Source organism: Passer montanus, unplaced genomic scaffold, assembly GCF_014805655.1.
Source record: "Passer montanus isolate IOZ18808 unplaced genomic scaffold, ASM1480565v1 scaffold69, whole genome shotgun sequence".
Classification (NCBI taxonomy): Eukaryota; Metazoa; Chordata; class Aves; order Passeriformes; family Passeridae; genus Passer; species Passer montanus.
The window spans coordinates 3,006,136-3,021,969 of NW_024372036.1; the positions used below are offsets into that span (position 1 = coordinate 3,006,136).

The 15,834-nt window shown below is 42.5% G+C and overlaps 1 protein-coding gene across 5 annotated transcripts in view; it reads left to right on the forward strand.

The window, feature by feature from the left end:
• PKNOX1 (PBX/knotted 1 homeobox 1) overlaps window positions 1–4,143 on the forward strand; it is a 39,437-nt gene extending 35,294 nt beyond the window's left edge. For all 5 annotated transcript variants that reach the window (XM_039729307.1, XM_039729304.1, XM_039729306.1 and 2 more), the window contains 3 exons: window positions 274–350; window positions 1,981–2,153; window positions 3,111–4,143. In XM_039729307.1, coding sequence (XP_039585241.1) covers window positions 274–350; window positions 1,981–2,153; window positions 3,111–3,322 — 462 coding nt within the window. In that variant the 3' untranslated portion in view covers window positions 3,323–4,143. The remainder of the gene's footprint in view (window positions 1–273; window positions 351–1,980; window positions 2,154–3,110) is intronic.
• The last annotated feature ends 11,691 nt before the right edge of the window (window positions 4,144–15,834 follow it).

Below are 15,834 nucleotides of genomic sequence, written 5' to 3' on the forward strand. Positions count from 1 at the left end.
CATGAGAAGCTTTTTCTTCTGAATTACACAGCAGCAGCTTCATGGTGCCACAGACACTCTCAAGGATAAAATCAGGTTTTTTGTAGTAAAGCACTCTTTGTTGAATTATTTTCATCTGTAAAAGTTTGTGATGTTTCTAAGGTTTGTGTTTTAATGAGTCAGGTGGCCTTAATCCACCCTCTTTAATCAGATGTAATAAAGGAGTTCTTATTTTTGATGAAGAGATGGAAAACAAGCTTATGCCTTTTTTGTTTGCTTTTCTGGCCTCTGTAGCATCCATATCCAACAGAGGATGAGAAGAAGCAGATTGCAGCACAAACAAATCTGACACTACTCCAGGTTAACAATTGGTAAGAGCAAAGCCCTTAATATCTGTCCTTGTCTCCACATGCTTACAACTCAGAAATAGTGAGGAGGATAACTTGGACATCTGGAGTTGAACTTAAATATTCTACATATGTTACAAAGCATGTATAGAAATACAAGAGCTGTGCACTGGCACACAAGCATGTTATTTTTATAAGGTATAATAATACTCATGCCATTTAAATTATATAAGGACTCCAGAAAACATTGCAGCACTAGGAATTGGGTTCTGTTCCAGTGCTGAGAGAGATGGAAGTACTCTGATCTCTCTTCTGCAAGTGAAGAAATTGAAGTCTAAAGGCATTTAGTGGCCTGGTGGCTGCAGATGTTTAAGAAGTTGCTGTTAACAGATTCTGTTCCTGTATCAAAGGATGCTCTCCTGAGCAGTGATGTCTGAATGGAGAGGCAGTTCCTCAGCTACACCAGTTCATGGTTCAGCAGGTTCTGTCATGTCTTATCTTTCCTGGAGGTGTAAGATAAGACACCTGCCCTGCAGAAGAGAGGAGGGAAGGTGCTGACACGTGTCCTACTCGCCTTGTGGCATCAGTTCCTAAAATTGCTGCAGCAAAGTCCCCCTGGGATCTGCCTCAGATTTCAAAGATGACACTGGCTGTGAGGCTGTGGAGGGGTCCAGGGGGGAAATAGCCAAGATAGTGACAGAGCACTGGTTCCAAAAGTGGAACAGGGTGGCTGTGCCTGTGTGACATGTGGCATGGAGCTCTGTGCTGGGATCTGACTGCTGTCTTTGCAGAGCATTCTATTACAACTTAGGAAGCTGCCAGCTGCACCTGATTTCCTCCCATTGCAGGTAAATTTGGGACCTGGATGTATTTTGTGGTAATTAGGGATGATGTCTTCAGTCACAACTCCCTGCCATAGCTCACTGTGTTGAAGTTGATTCAGTTTCAGTATTTTCTTGTTCACTAGCAGAAAGGGGAAGGGCAGCAATTAGCATGTTAAAGTAAGCAAGTGAAAATCAGAGAACTAAAAGGAGCCAGGACAGAACTGACAAATGTGTTTGCTGTCATCCCCTGGATCGGGAGCCAGCCCTTGGAAAGGGGAGCCTGTAAAATAAGTAATGCAGAAGCTTAAGGGAGTAAATGAAACCAGACCAAACAAAGCAGGTTAGGCAGGGGCTAGACTTTAGGTGAACCCCAACGAGAGGAGTATCAGCTTTCTGAGCTGGGCTGTCAGCAGGTTTTCTGGTGCTTGGTTTTTAACAAGATCCTGAAGTGTACATCTGTTGTGCTGTCTGGAGAATTTTTCCTTCTGAGGTGGGGGAAAAATGCTGTTAGCTGCAAAATTATAGAAGTGCTTTCTTAGCTAGCATGCCAAAATTGAAGGATGCTGGTGTTTGCTGGTGTTCTATGAGTGGTTCTACACTTTAAAAAGAATGTGAAGCCCAGCTGATAGATAGAAGTGCTTTCTTAGCTAGTTTGAAGGATGCTGGTGTTCTACGAGTGGTTCTATGCTTTAAAAAGAATGTGAAGCCCAGCTGATAGAAGATTTCATATTCCTAATTTTTTTTTTCCTGATGCATACTTTGTGAATGTGAGGGAGATGGAATTTACAGCCAGCTGGTCCTAAATTCACCTTGCCCTCAATTGTATTTAGGTTTATCAATGCTAGAAGGCGAATTCTTCAGCCAATGCTGGATTCCAGTTGTTCTGAAACTCCAAAAACAAAGAAGAAAACAGCCCAGAACCGACCAGTGCAGAGGTTCTGGCCTGACTCCATTGCCTCAGGAGTTGCCCAGCAGCAATCGAACGAGCTCACGATGTCAGATGGTGAGGAGAGCTGCCTGAACATGGACCATAAAGTTAATTCCTCTCTGACAGGGAAAGGGAGGGTTTGATGGCTGTGGTAGGAAGGAAACTTCTGGAAATTTCAGTATAGACGTGGTTTTAATCTGGGAAAGTATAACAGAAATGTGTCACTTTTTCCTCTCTTTAAGTTTTCTGTGGTTTAAGCAAGGGTGTTGTATTGGAATTCATGTTGAGAAACTTGCTTTTGTTTCGAAAGTTATGAAATGACAGAATAAAAGATGTAAAACTGAGATGTAGAGCCGAGTTCTCTCTGTGTGTATGTCAGGAGTGTCCTGTTGGATGAGCAGCACTGGGCTGAAGCTTCATGGCTGAGCAGCTGCAATTCCACATCTGCCTCACGTGCTTCCAGCTGAACAGTGAGAGGCAGGAAAATGTCATAGAGCCTCCACAGCCTTTGACTGAAGTAACTTCCTCGGTGTCAGATCAAACAAAAAGATTTTATTTAAGCAAGATAAACGACTGCTGTAATACCAGGATCATCCTTTCTGTCCTGCTGCTTGGTGCTTTATTCTTTCCAGTTTGTAACAAATTTTCCTTCAGCCTCTGCTGGATCTGACAACAGCTTTATCTATTGAAGTTACCTTGAATCTGATCACTCCCCTTTTTCTGCAAGCAATTAAGCTGGAACACTTTGCAGAAATGCCCTTGTGGTGACTCGATTGGAGAATTGCTGTAGTGGGTGTCCATAAAACAGATTTAAGATTCACAACACAAAGTTTAAGATTCCCGACCACCCTAATTCTGGCATTTCCTGACATTTAAGTATTTGACAACCTATATATCTTCTATTTTAATGTAGTTTCTGAAATTCCTGTGGTGGGTAACTGTTGATTAGAAGCTGTTGCTTAGAAGAAAGCTCCGCTACACGTAAGCAGCAGGCCAGAAAGGTGCTGAAGTGCTGTGGTTGTGCTCCTGCAGGTGCTGTCGTGACCATCACAGCCCCGGTGAACATGAATGTGGACAGTCTGCAGTCCTTGTCCTCGGATGGTGCCACCCTGGCCGTGCAGCAGGTGATGATGGCAGGGCAGAGCGAGGACGAGTCCGTGGACAGTGGCGACGACGACGGCGGCGACCTCTCGACAGCCAACATCAGTGGGCTGGTCCTGGATAACAGCGACTCCCTGCAGTAGGAAGCCAGAGAGCCTGGAGAAAAACACTTAGGAAAAAGAACGGACTGACTGACTGACTTTTTATAGTTTGCACAGCAAACATTTTACACAAGTTTTATTTCTAATATGTTTTATATGTAGATATAGAAGGGTGCACTTTTTTGTATTTCATAGTAAGCTTAAAGAGTGTTTTTGCAGGTGCAGCAACTTCTTTCAAATGTGTTTTGGTTTGTTTGGTTTTTTTTTGTTTGTTTGTTTATTTTCCTTTATTTCAGAAAATTATATCTAGTAATATAAAGAACCACGTAAGCACCCCTTTGTTCTCTGAATTGGAAGTGCTGCAGTTTCTGATGAATTATGCAGTTTCAATTAGTGCTGTTATTTAACACAGCTTTTGATGGGCAGGTGATGTAAATTTAAAGCATGTGACACTAGTGTGTGAAACTTGATTATTGAGTTAGATTCAAATATTTGAAAGATGCTTCTGCACCTTAAAAACTGCTAGTCTGAGGTGGACAGCAACACACATAAAAAGGAACTGTTGATGTGTGATTCAGTAGAGAATGTATGGCAATTTAAATAAGTTTAGTTTCTCTCATAGTCCGTGAGCCTGTTTATCATTTGCTATAAAAACTCCTATTTTTACCTTGCTGGGGTTATTGGATAAAAAAAAAAAATATTTTTATAAATTCACTAGAAATTGGGATGACAACTGTATTAAGCAGGAGGAAAAAAAAATAATTTCCAGAGGGGAAAAATAAATGTTTAGTATTCCTATTTGGAAGGTCTGAAAATTGACCCAATTTAATAAACAAGCCTACAGTAGCATTCTATGATTCTCAGCTATCCCACAGTGATATACTATATTTGATAATAGCATAAGAAGGGCCCACTGTTTGATGGGATTTTGATATTGTCAAACATTGATTTATATTATGTGTAAACTAATATTCAAATTGCATAACTCTGTATCTAAACTTGTATCTGAAAATATTTGCTAAATGAGTATTCAGGTAAGTAAGTTCAAATACCCACAACTTTTCCAATTATTAGAGAAATTTAACAGTTTATAGTTTGTACAACTGAATCTAAAAAAATGAAAAGTTGCCTACTATACAGTCATGAATTTGCTATTTTATTGCATTTGAAATATTTTCCCCTATTACAAAAAGAAAAATATAACATGGATTTATTTAAAATTTCTTCAGATCTGAAGTTTACTACCAGAATATACAGCAGGCTTTGTTAGAGTAGGAAATCCTTGTGTGTCATTTAAAAAACAAAGAGCTGGTGATAAAAACAGCTGGGTTTTGGTTTGGTTTTGTTTTGGGAACTTTTTTTTTTGTTGTGGTAACAGTTCATTTCTTTCATTTTCCCAAAGTTTGAAGTCTGTGATTGTCTATCCATGAACACTTGCTTTTGGAACTTTGTATTTCCCGTTGTTGAGTACAAATAAGAGACTCAAGAGCCTCATGCTATGATCAACACCCTCTTTTGTCCCTGTCCATTTGTCAAAGTGTTGGCTTAGCTCAAAGCCAGAATTTCCTTCTGATTTTGACCAAATCTGGGTGTGTTTCTAACGTGACAGGGGGAAAGGTGCTCACCTTCAGAATCTTCAGACTCTGTATTTGAACAAAGCCCTTTGGCAGATGCAAATATTTCACTGAATACTTGATTTCTGCTTCTCAGAACACTCAGACACATCAAGGTCCCCTTGATTTCAGGAGGATGAAGGAATGTGCTGCTGGACCTGCTGGAGTGGCTGGAAGCTGGTCATGGCATTGTCTTCCAAGGCAAGGTTGAGTTGGTAGGAAGAAAAGCTTCAGGAAGAAATATCAGTGGCATTGCCATGCACACATGGAGAATAACAGGAGTGGGAGTTATTTTTTTATAAATGGTTTTTTCTCAACACAGGAGGTGTTTCTGCTCTGGCTCTCACTGAGTCCTGGCTGAGGATCTTCCTTAGTTCTGGTGCTGTCATGATCTGCTCCACTGGACTGGTGATTTCTAAAGAATTTGTTTTCTTCTGGCTTCTCTGCTTTGCCACTAATGTGCCACGTTTGTTAAACAGCACAGTAAATGAATAATGGAAGATGAATTAGGAAGGCTTTGACACAGCATGGCTATCTCAAAGGCTGCTGTCAAATCCAGTTTGACCCCAAACACTTTCAAAGTCAAACCATGTACAAATCCTGCTCCTTTGGAAGCATTCAGCTACTGCCCCTACAAAAAATAGCTTAGATTGCTGGAACTCAGATTCTGTATTTTTGGTTTTAGTTGTTTTTAACTCCAAGAGTGCTTCATTACCCCACCATTTCCATTAAATAGCAGGTTATTTTGTTGGTTTGTTTGGGGTTTTTATTGGAAACAACCAGGCCTCAGGGTTTGCAAACTTCTGAAAGTTTATTTTTCAGAAAGAAGCCATTTTCTAGTTAGGTTTTTTAATTTTAATTTTATTTTAAATTAAATATTTAAAATATTTAATTTAAAAAATAATTTAAATATTACTCCCCCCACCTTACATGCAGCAGAAGTTCTATTCTTCCAAAACATGACCTTGTCTTTAGCTACTTTATCAATTCCTGGAGACTGAAGTTGACAGAGTTTACTGTGAAAGGAGAATGTGGAATAGTTTCACTGTCAGATTAGAAACATTAAAAAAATATAGGGACTTGAATTCTTAAAACTGAAAAAGCTTCACCAGTGTAAAAGTATTGCTTAACATGTGAAACTCAAATATTTTCTTTCAGTTCAGTGAGAATTCTGTAGTGGGTGTGAACTGCAGGGAAGTGCTTGTTCTTTTCATTATTTGAAAAAGAAAAAAACAAGTAGTTTGGGGTTTTTAATACCTTCTCTTTTTTTGTTTGTTTGTTTTGTTTTGTTTTTTGTTTTCTGTGTAGGAAAGATTGCTGGTTTCAGCAAAGCATCACCATTCAGGAAAGGTACATGTTTACATTAGTTAAAAAGTCTTTACAGGGGACCTGACTTTGAGTCTGTGTATAATTCCCCCTGCCCCCAATTAAAGTCATATTCATATGCAATAGAACCAATTTGGTTTTTGAATCAATGTGATTCATCTGCAAATACAATTATTGAAACTTCTAATTTATTATTTTTTTTTCAATCTAACCCAAAACAGGGTTCTCAGTCAAATTTCTTCAATATTCCTGGAACAGGCAAGGCAATTTTCTGGTTGTTTTTTTTTTTTTCTTAACTTTGGAAGCATTTCAGTTCAAATCAATTCCAAAAGGATCAGGATAAGTTTCTGAATGACTGTTACAAAGAAATAATCACGTGGGAAAATACTCAGAATCAGCTCTGGCTCTGCAGAAGGTTTTCTCCATCTGGATTTTGTGTCTCAGTGGAGTCCTGCTGACCTCAGGGAAGCTCCACACGGATCCAGGTCAGGCTGCATTTGCCTTCTCCTGGTACCTGCTCTCTGTCAGGAATCTTTAGGAGATCCAGCTCTGCCTTGCCTGCACTCCTGGATCTCCTTCCAGTGGAAGCCTGGGTGTGGATGAAGGGCTTGGCAGGGCAGGATTTCCTGGCAAACTGGGGTGCACCAAATAAATTTATTTTGATGTTCAAGATGCAGCCAGGAGCCAGACCTGAGCGAGGAATTGCAGCTCCCAGTTCCTGTGCTTTCAGAGCAGCTTTATGTTGATGGATGTTGGAGTGGAATGGGAGCACACGTGGCTCCAACCCCAGCTCCTGGCCTGAGGTTGGCTCTGTGGCTCAGAGCGTGGTGCCAGTGACACCCAGGGCACAGCTCTGATCCCCACGTGGGCCATTCCCTGGGGAGCTGGACTTGTTGTGGGTCCCCTCCACCTCAGAGTGTTCTGTGGAATAATCCATGCATTTGTTTCTGGAAGAATCACAAGTCCACCTTCCTGACTTTAGGAACTTGGCAGCCCACGGGATAAAACAAAGCCTTTCCAAGGGATGATAGTTGCACTTAAACAAAAAAAATCTGGAACGCCCTGGTGTTTTGAAAAACTGGAACACATGCATTTAATTGTAATTAAAGTTGATTTAACATTTTATTTTCTGAAGCTGAGTCATCTTGGGAGGAAAAAAAATGAATAAGTATTTGTCTATGCAAGACACAAATGTCAAAAATGTGTGAATTACCCATTTTTAGGTACTGTATTGTTATTGTCTTTCTGACTTCTGTTCCTTTGATTAGTCTCTTCAACCTTTCAGCCTTACATTTGGCTTGGAGTTGAACAGGCAAAATGTAGTTTTGAAACCCTGTTGGAAATGTAACTAACCTTCGTTCCCTCATGAAAATCTCGCATGTTAAACAACTACGTGAAATGTTTTGGTTTCCTAATAATAAATTCAAGCTCTCACCACCTCCTGAACACAGCAGATCCATGAACACGCACGTGTGACTGTGGTGTGCAATCCACCCGAGCAGCTGCACTTTGCTCCTCTCTGCAGCAGAGCTGAGGACAAAAGCAGGTTCATTTTGCCAAACTCAAACTCAGCGTGGATTCCTTCCCCTCTTTCCCCTGCCCTTGGCATGCTCAACTCCTTCAAAGACCTTCTGGGTTGTTTAATTTTCAAGATGGTCCAGTGCAAAGTGCAGTGAAATTGGCGCTGATGTGATTTTTGGTGATTGCCCAAATCAGGTAATTTGTTCATTCCCTTCACCTGGAAATACAAAATCCGTTCCGTTTCTGTGACTTAGTTCTTTAGGACCTGCTGAGTGATCGCAGTTGGTTTTGCCAGAGAAAAGCAAGGTGTGAGAAGGCAGGGAAATGCCTTTCCAGCCTTGCAGACACCCATAAAGACTCCTAGTTGGTGTTAATAAAATCCAGTGTTTCAGGTGGTGACAGAAGCCCCCATAACCTGCCCAAGGATTAGCAGCACTGGGTCTGTACAATTGACAATCTTTCAAATGTGAACCCTGTAACTTTTCTTTCCTTGGTTGTTAAGGGATTTTGAAGCAACTGATCTATCAAGGGATGAAATTAAAAATGAGAATATGCTTCATGGATGATTTATTTTTACACTGCTGCTCTCTGTGAACAGAAATAGCACATTTTGGAAGCAAAGCATTTACATTGCTTTAACAGTATTGTTTGGCTGAAAGACAAATACGTTTTCAGGAAATCTTGAGCATAGTTTCAAACTATTTAACCAGTTCTTGGTCAGGGAAAGTCCTTGGCCCTTGTATTTGTTTGGGGTTTCTTGTTTATGCAAATGAAAAAAAATGTTTACTAGTTCTTAACCAGTGTGGGGATTTTTATTACACTTTTGTAATGCAGGAGCAGCTTGGATGAAAGAAAGAATTAGCAGGTAAATAGCCCACAATGTTTGTGACTTTGGGTGGGGTTTTCTTTTTGTTGTTGTTTCAAAATTATTAATTAAAATGGCATGGACATCAAACTTTCAGAAATGGTTCCAAGCATATAGTGGCTTATTTGAAAACACTTCCTCTCTGCAAATCCCATGTGTTAACTTGTTTAGCCAGATTGTAACACATTTCTAAAATTACCTTGTTCTACCAAATCAGAAATCTTCAGGAAATGAGCAGCTCCTTTATTACAAGAATCTTCTCAATCTCAAACTAATTTCATATCCAGCGAGTCCTGCTCAGCAGAGATTCAATCAGATGTAGGTAGTCTTGGATTTACTTCTGCTGAGTACTGGAGCATTATTTATTCCTGCTGGAGCATTAGTTATTCCTGCTGTCTCTTCCCCAGCATCTGGCACAGTGACACCCACGAGTGCCTCCAGAAGGGAAGAGAGCAGATTTTGGATGATGTTTTGTGGTTAGAGGGTTAATCTGTGGATAGACAAGTAGTTTGTGTTCTAGACAAAGGAGTATTTATCATTTCCTTGTCTGGCATTAGAAGGGGTCTGAGAGTAGTGCCAATAACTCCTGATGATATAACTGGAAATTATTTTAACTCAACTGCTGCCAGAGAGCATTTTTTTCCTTAATCTGAAATGAATAAACAACCCAACAAATAAAAAAATCCCCCACCTGTAAAGTACAAAGGGGAATGGCTTCAGACAGAGGGAGTAGGGTTAGAGTAGATACTAGAAAAGATTCTTCCCTGGGAGGGTGGGCAGGCCCTGGCACAGGGTGCCCAGAGCAGCTGGGGCTGCCCCTGGATCCCTGGCAGTGCCCAAGGCCAGGCTGGATGCAGCTCTGAGGAACCTGGGACAGTGGAAGGTGTCCCTACCATGGCAGGGATGTTGGAATTGGATTATCTTTAAGGTCCATTCCAACCCAAACCATTCTGTGATTATATTATTATATCAATTAAATTAAGTCCCATATTGAGTATTTTTTGTTGGATGGTTTTAAATTCCCCTGAGAGATAAATCCCCTCTTCAAGAAGCCATTACAGGAATCAGAGGTAAATAGTTGTAAATAACTGGTGAGCTGGTTTGCTTTTGTGGAGCATCAGTTTACAAAGTCCTTTAGTCTGCAGCTTAGGGCTGTTCCTAAATAACTCTCTTTGTAAAATCAGAGCAATATCCTCAAAGCTAAAACAAGGGAAAATAAACTACACACAGTGTGAAATGAGGATTCTGCAAAAACAACCCAACAAAATGGCTGGGACACATTAGGTATTTATTTATTTATCCATATATAAATTCATGCAAGTTCAGAGTGTGTGGGGTATGTGGGATTAACTCTGTCATGTTTTAAAACACAAAATTAAAAATCACCATTTTGATACCCTCCTAAAATCCGAAAGCAATGTGACCTGTGCAGGTGAAGTTTGGTTTGTCTTCCTGATGCAACTGAGCTGTGATCTAGGGCTTGTGAAGTAATCAGGGAAAATCTGTGGGCATTTACCTTCTCTGTTGGACTTTGGTGTCACCACTGGCACAAAGAGGAGCTGAGGCCCTTGGACCTGCTCCTGAAAATTATTCCTTGCACACTTTTCATTAACTTGATCCCGAATCCTAAAGACGAACTGATGCATGCACTAAATGTGACTACTGTGATAAAAATTAATTTAGGTAATTTTTTGCTAAGACCCAAGAATTTTTCAAGTTAGATTTTTAGAAGTCTTGAAGAAATATGCAGATCACACTGGGCAGGGATTGTCCCTCTGTGCTGGCTCTGAGAGGCCCCTCCAGGGCTGTGCCCAGTTCTGCTCCTGCAGGAGAGACCTGGAGGGGCTGGAGCGTGTCCAGGGCAGGGAACGGAGCTGGGAAGGGGCTGGAGCCCCAGCAGGGGCTGAGGGAGCTGGGAAGGGGCTGAGGCTGGAGCAAAGGAGGCTCAGGGGCCCTTGTGGCTCTGCACAAGTCCCTGCCAGGAGGGGACAGCCGGGGGGGTCGGGCTCTGCTCCAGGGAACAGGGACAGGAGCAGAGGGAACGGCCTCAGGCTGGGCCAGGGCAGGCTCAGCTGGGCCAGCAGCAGGAATTTGCCCATGGAAAGGGAGCTCAGGCCTTGGCAGGGGCTGCCCAGGGAGCTTTGCAGTGCCCATCCCTGCAGGTGTCCCCTGGAGGTGGCACTGAGTGCTCTGGGCTGGGGACAAGGAGGGGACCAGGCACAACTTGGACTCAGCCTCAGAGGATTTTTCCAACCTTAATGATTCTGTGATTAAGTAACCAGTGATTGACTTTTCATCTTGAGGGCTGTGTGTGTCCCTCCTCCTGCAACATCTCACCATGAGCTACAAACTATGGACACTTCCCTTAATTTCTTAACATTCATCAAATTCTGTGTCCTCACGTTTCTGCCCAGCTCAGTTCATGGCCCTGTTTGGTCTTTAAGGTTTAGACTCCTTGCTCTCAGCAGAGACTGGCACACAGAAGAGAAAAGGAGACTTATTGATATGTGCAATTACAATAATTACAAATTCAATTACTGTGCAGATACTGATTTTTCTAAGATACTTAGAATATCCTAAATGGTTCCATGGGCAGGATCCCAATTAAGGCCAGGAAGGACAGAGAATATTTCTCTTGCCTATTTTTTTGAAATACACAAAAGGACTATTTTGCACAGCTGATTCTGATTAAGTTCTTTAACTCAGTACTGTAGCTGGATTGAGACCTGAAAGCTCTTGAAAATTTTATGCATCATCATCAAATGAAACTCAGAATGGAAAAATGCCAAAGGTTTTGAGGAAATGGGTTGGCATTTGTTAGGTAATGCCTATGCTGCTCTCCCAGCTTTCCAGATGCTGCCTGCAAACAATGTTCCTGACTCACTTGTACACACAGGGACAATTTCAGCAGCTCCAGAAACAATAATTTCCTCTAAGATCCTCCATTCTGCTTTCAAACAACTGGGTTTGTATTATTATAGGTTTTTTGTTTTGTTTTGGGGGGTTTTTTGTGTTTTTCTCTCTCTTTTTTTTTTTTTTTTTTTTTTTTTTTTTTTTTTGCTTCTCCCTTCCTTTCTTTGGAAACTGGCAACAATTAATCTTTGATTACATATCCTGGACTGGTTTTTTGTGTCTCTTGAACTTCTGAACTGTGAATAGCCATGAATAATGACTCTGCAAATCACTCCAGGATTCAAAGCCAGCTGCTGGAAAAAGCCCAACAGCCTTGGAGAACTGAGCTGTGGGTGCTGCTATGGATGCAGTATTGGAATTATTTAAAAAAAAAAAAAAAAAAAAAAAGCTGGTTTTAGAGTAGGTGCACGATGTTGAAGTTAAATCATAGAACAGAATCAATTAAGTTGAAAAGACCTCCAAGATCATGAAGCCCAACCTTTCACCAATCCCCACTTTGTCCCCAGCCCAGAGCACTCCCTATTAAATCATAAAAACCCAAATACACTTGTGTGTGTGTCTCCCATCCTTGTGCCATTTGCTGTTAACAAATGCACTGCACCTTTGATATGTCAGGGCAGCTTAAAATTTCCTATAATGAACACATTAAAAAGTGTCAAATGTTACCTCTCTCCCTCGCCCCAAATTTCAAAGAGAAATTACTTCTAGGGGGATGTGCTCAGTCCCTTACCAACAGGGAGTGACTGTGTTCTAATTTAATCAGGGGTTCCTCCAGGAAACTTCTGTTCTCATCCTGATCAGAAATCACCAGTGCAGAACCTGCCATGGATCAAGATTTCTGATCACTTAAGAGCATAACAACTAGGAAAAAAAAAAACAAATGGCAAGCAGCCAGCCCCCCACCCTGGGCTCTGCAAATGTAGTCTGGGGTGCTCAGGCTGTTTGGTGAACCACTCCTGAGGAATTCACTTCTGGCAGGCTGCTGGAAAAGGCAGAAGGACTTGGGCAAACACTTCAACTTCTTGTCATAGTTGTGCCCAAAGGAAGCCTCCTGATGGGCTTTCATTCATGAATATTTTAATGTTTTACAGCCCCATGAGGCAGGAACTGAGAGGGCTCGTAAAAGGACTCAGGGTCTATTTAAATCAATCATTTTATGATTAACACCATGAAGAAAGGCCCAGTCCTTTCCACAACTAACTAAAGATCAGTAATGATCCTGTACAAAAAAAAACCCCCAAACTTGATTGCTCTATGTGCAAAATGGGCTCTTTTTGGGAGCTGCAAATTTCAGCTTTGGCTTCAGTTCTCAGGGCTCACTTAGGGATGCACAGGAGTTTGTGTGTTGCTTTGCTCTTGAGAAACATTTACAGTCCTTCCCTGCAAACACCTGCCTGGCTGTGATGCAAAGTGACAGTGACCACGTGAAGGAATTGCCACAAAACTGTACCCCTGCCCAGACTGGGGAAAATCTGACCTGGAAAAATACAAATAACACCAGCAATACCGTGTCCAGATTGCAGAGAGGCACATGGGTGATTAATACTGGAGAATCCAGGAGAACACCCATTCAAACAGAGCATGCCAAACCCCAGGACATTCAGTTTAAGTGAATAAATTCTGACTGAATTCTGACAACTGATCATTGCAAGTTTTTCATTTTCTCCCTGCGCTGCTCATGGTAAAAGTAAAATAATGCAGCTCCTGCTTTCCATGAGATGAAATGCAGAGATCCTGGAGACAGAAGGTATTTCACATCAGAGGTGGGGGCAGAGCAGAGAAACTCTGCAGCACCTCCAAGGAGCAGCTTGCAAAGGAGCCGACAGGGACCTTTTTTGCAGAGATATTTGGACAATAACTCTTTCACTGTTCCCCTGCTGACGCTGGCTACAGCAGACAATCCCAACATTATGCAGGGGCTGCCCATCTGTCGGTCATCCCCCCCTGCTCCAAGGTTATCAGTCACACAAAGCAGGGAGCCCTGAGACAGATAAGATGTGTGACAAAGGATAAACAACCCCAGCAGCCCACCCCCCTCCCCAGGCAGTGAGGAGCCCTCCCAAATCCCTCGTGACTCCCTCTGGATAATCCCTGTGCTTGCAAAACCCATCGCTGCCCTTGCAAACTGCTCCTGATCTCCTGAAATTCTTGGCAGACACCAAAGGGAGCCAAGCCCAGGGACTCAAACAGCCTCACCTCTGAAGGGCACACAGGATGTGGGTTCCTTCAGCAATTTGTCAACACCTGCACAGCAGGTAATTAAAAAACTGTCATGGGAAGGATCTCTTGTGCTGCTGGCAAACACGGTGGGATGTCTGGTGTCTGTCTGGAAGGTGAACAATGAGCTTTAACCTCACTAAAAAATAAGATTTTTACACTGAATGGGGAAGAGCAGAGGGTGAAGTGTTGTCAGGTCAATCCCCCTTCCCTGAAACAGAAGCATGGAGCTGTCCTGTGAGGAAAGGCTGAGAGAATTGGGATTGTTGAGCCCAGAGAAGGCTTTGGGGTGACCTCCTTGTGGCCTTCCAGTACCTGAAGGGGCCTACAAAAACATGGAGAGAGAGAATTTCCAAGGGTCTGGCATGACAGGACAAGGGGGAATGGCTCCAAACTGAAAGAAGGGAAACTTAGGTTAGATATATGGGAAAAAATTCTTCACTATGAGGGTGGTGAACTGGCACAGGTTGCCCAGAGAAGCTGTGGCTGCCCCTGGAAGTGTCCAAGGCCAGGCTGGATGGAGCTCTGAGGAACCTGGGACAATGAAAGGTGTCCCTGCCCATGGCAGGGGAGCTGGAACTGGATAATCCTTAAGGTCCCTTCCTCAATGGATGGAGATCCCTGCTGCATCCCAAAAACCAAATTCACCTGCTTCTTCCAACCTTTTCCTCACCCTCCACTTGAATCACACCTGCTCACTGGTTTTGTGGGGATTTTTGGGGTGGTTTTTTTGTTTGTTTGTTTTGTGGGTGTTTTTTGTTGTTGTTGGTTTTTTTTTTTTTTTTTGTCAAACAGCATCAGACAGAGCAGAAAATAAGAAAGATAACCCGGGGGACCAATTTCATGTGTCCAGGTGCACCTGGAGCCGAGGTGGTTGGAGAGAGCCTTGTGAGGCCCAAGTAGCACTGGACAATACAAGAAGAAAGTAGATGTGTCCTTATCAGTAAAAGTTCAAAAGTTCATTGGTAACAATGCTTTTATTCAATCCTTAAACAATTAACATGTGTTAATAACGCAGCCTGATGAAGCTGTGGTGTTTATATATAGAGATAGATGTGTGTGTGTGTATTTATATATGTCAAAGCATTCAGAAGATGCAGTTCTCCTGTATCCCACGTCCATCCCAGAGGGCACAGTCACGGAGACACATTTTGGGGCATTCCTGCAGAACTGGGACTGGCAGTGGGGTCGGCCCTGGGCAGGATCAAGGTGGCTGTGAAGGACAGAGCCTTGAGTGCCACCATCCCCATGGGAGCCAGGGCTTTGCTCTGGGGGGTGGAGACAGGAGAGGGCTTTGCCTCCTAAGAACACAGAGCTGTGCTAGCCCACCAACTCCTCAAAAGACTGGAGAGAAGGGGTCAGCCAGCCTTCTGATCGTGGTCCCACCACTTGGAACCCGATGGAATTACAGGAATAAAAAGCCTGGCTCCTGGGAGGAAGTTCATCCAGCGAGTTTAATACAAACAGCCTATATAAACACAAACACATACAAAAGCAGAATCACCTTCCAAATAAATAAACTGCTGTGTTTGCTCCAGTTGTACCCGTGGAGCAAACCTCACAAGCAAGCAAGCTCAGCCCCTGCAGACACTTTGCCCTGGTTTATAAATGACAGAGAACGTGGCATCCCCCCTTTCCAGAGGGGAGCAACCCCCAAGTCCTCAGGGACCCTTTGAAACTGTTCAAAGGTCCAAAAAGGAGACAGAGGAGTCCTTTTACTTTATTTGAATAAAGGGAGAGGCCATGGGGCATTGCCCTGGGGTCTCTCACATTTTTGGAGGATGCAGCCTCCTTTTTTATCCCAATTTCCTGGCCTCATTTCCCTTCTCTCTTTCCCCACTGGCTGAGGTACTTGAGAGGCACAGACTTCCCAAAATACCTGATACCAGAGATTTCCCTCTAATGCTTAACCCTCCCGGTTAGTTTTTAATTCTTATGGAACTTAGGGTTTTCCCCCATTGTTTCTTTCACCTTTCAACATCCAATTTCATTTATCAGCTCGCCTAAACTTTATTTGTAAAAGCAAAATATCTTTTTCCATTCAGGAATCCAAAACCAATATCCAATTTCATTTATCATCCAACCTACAGTTTATTTGT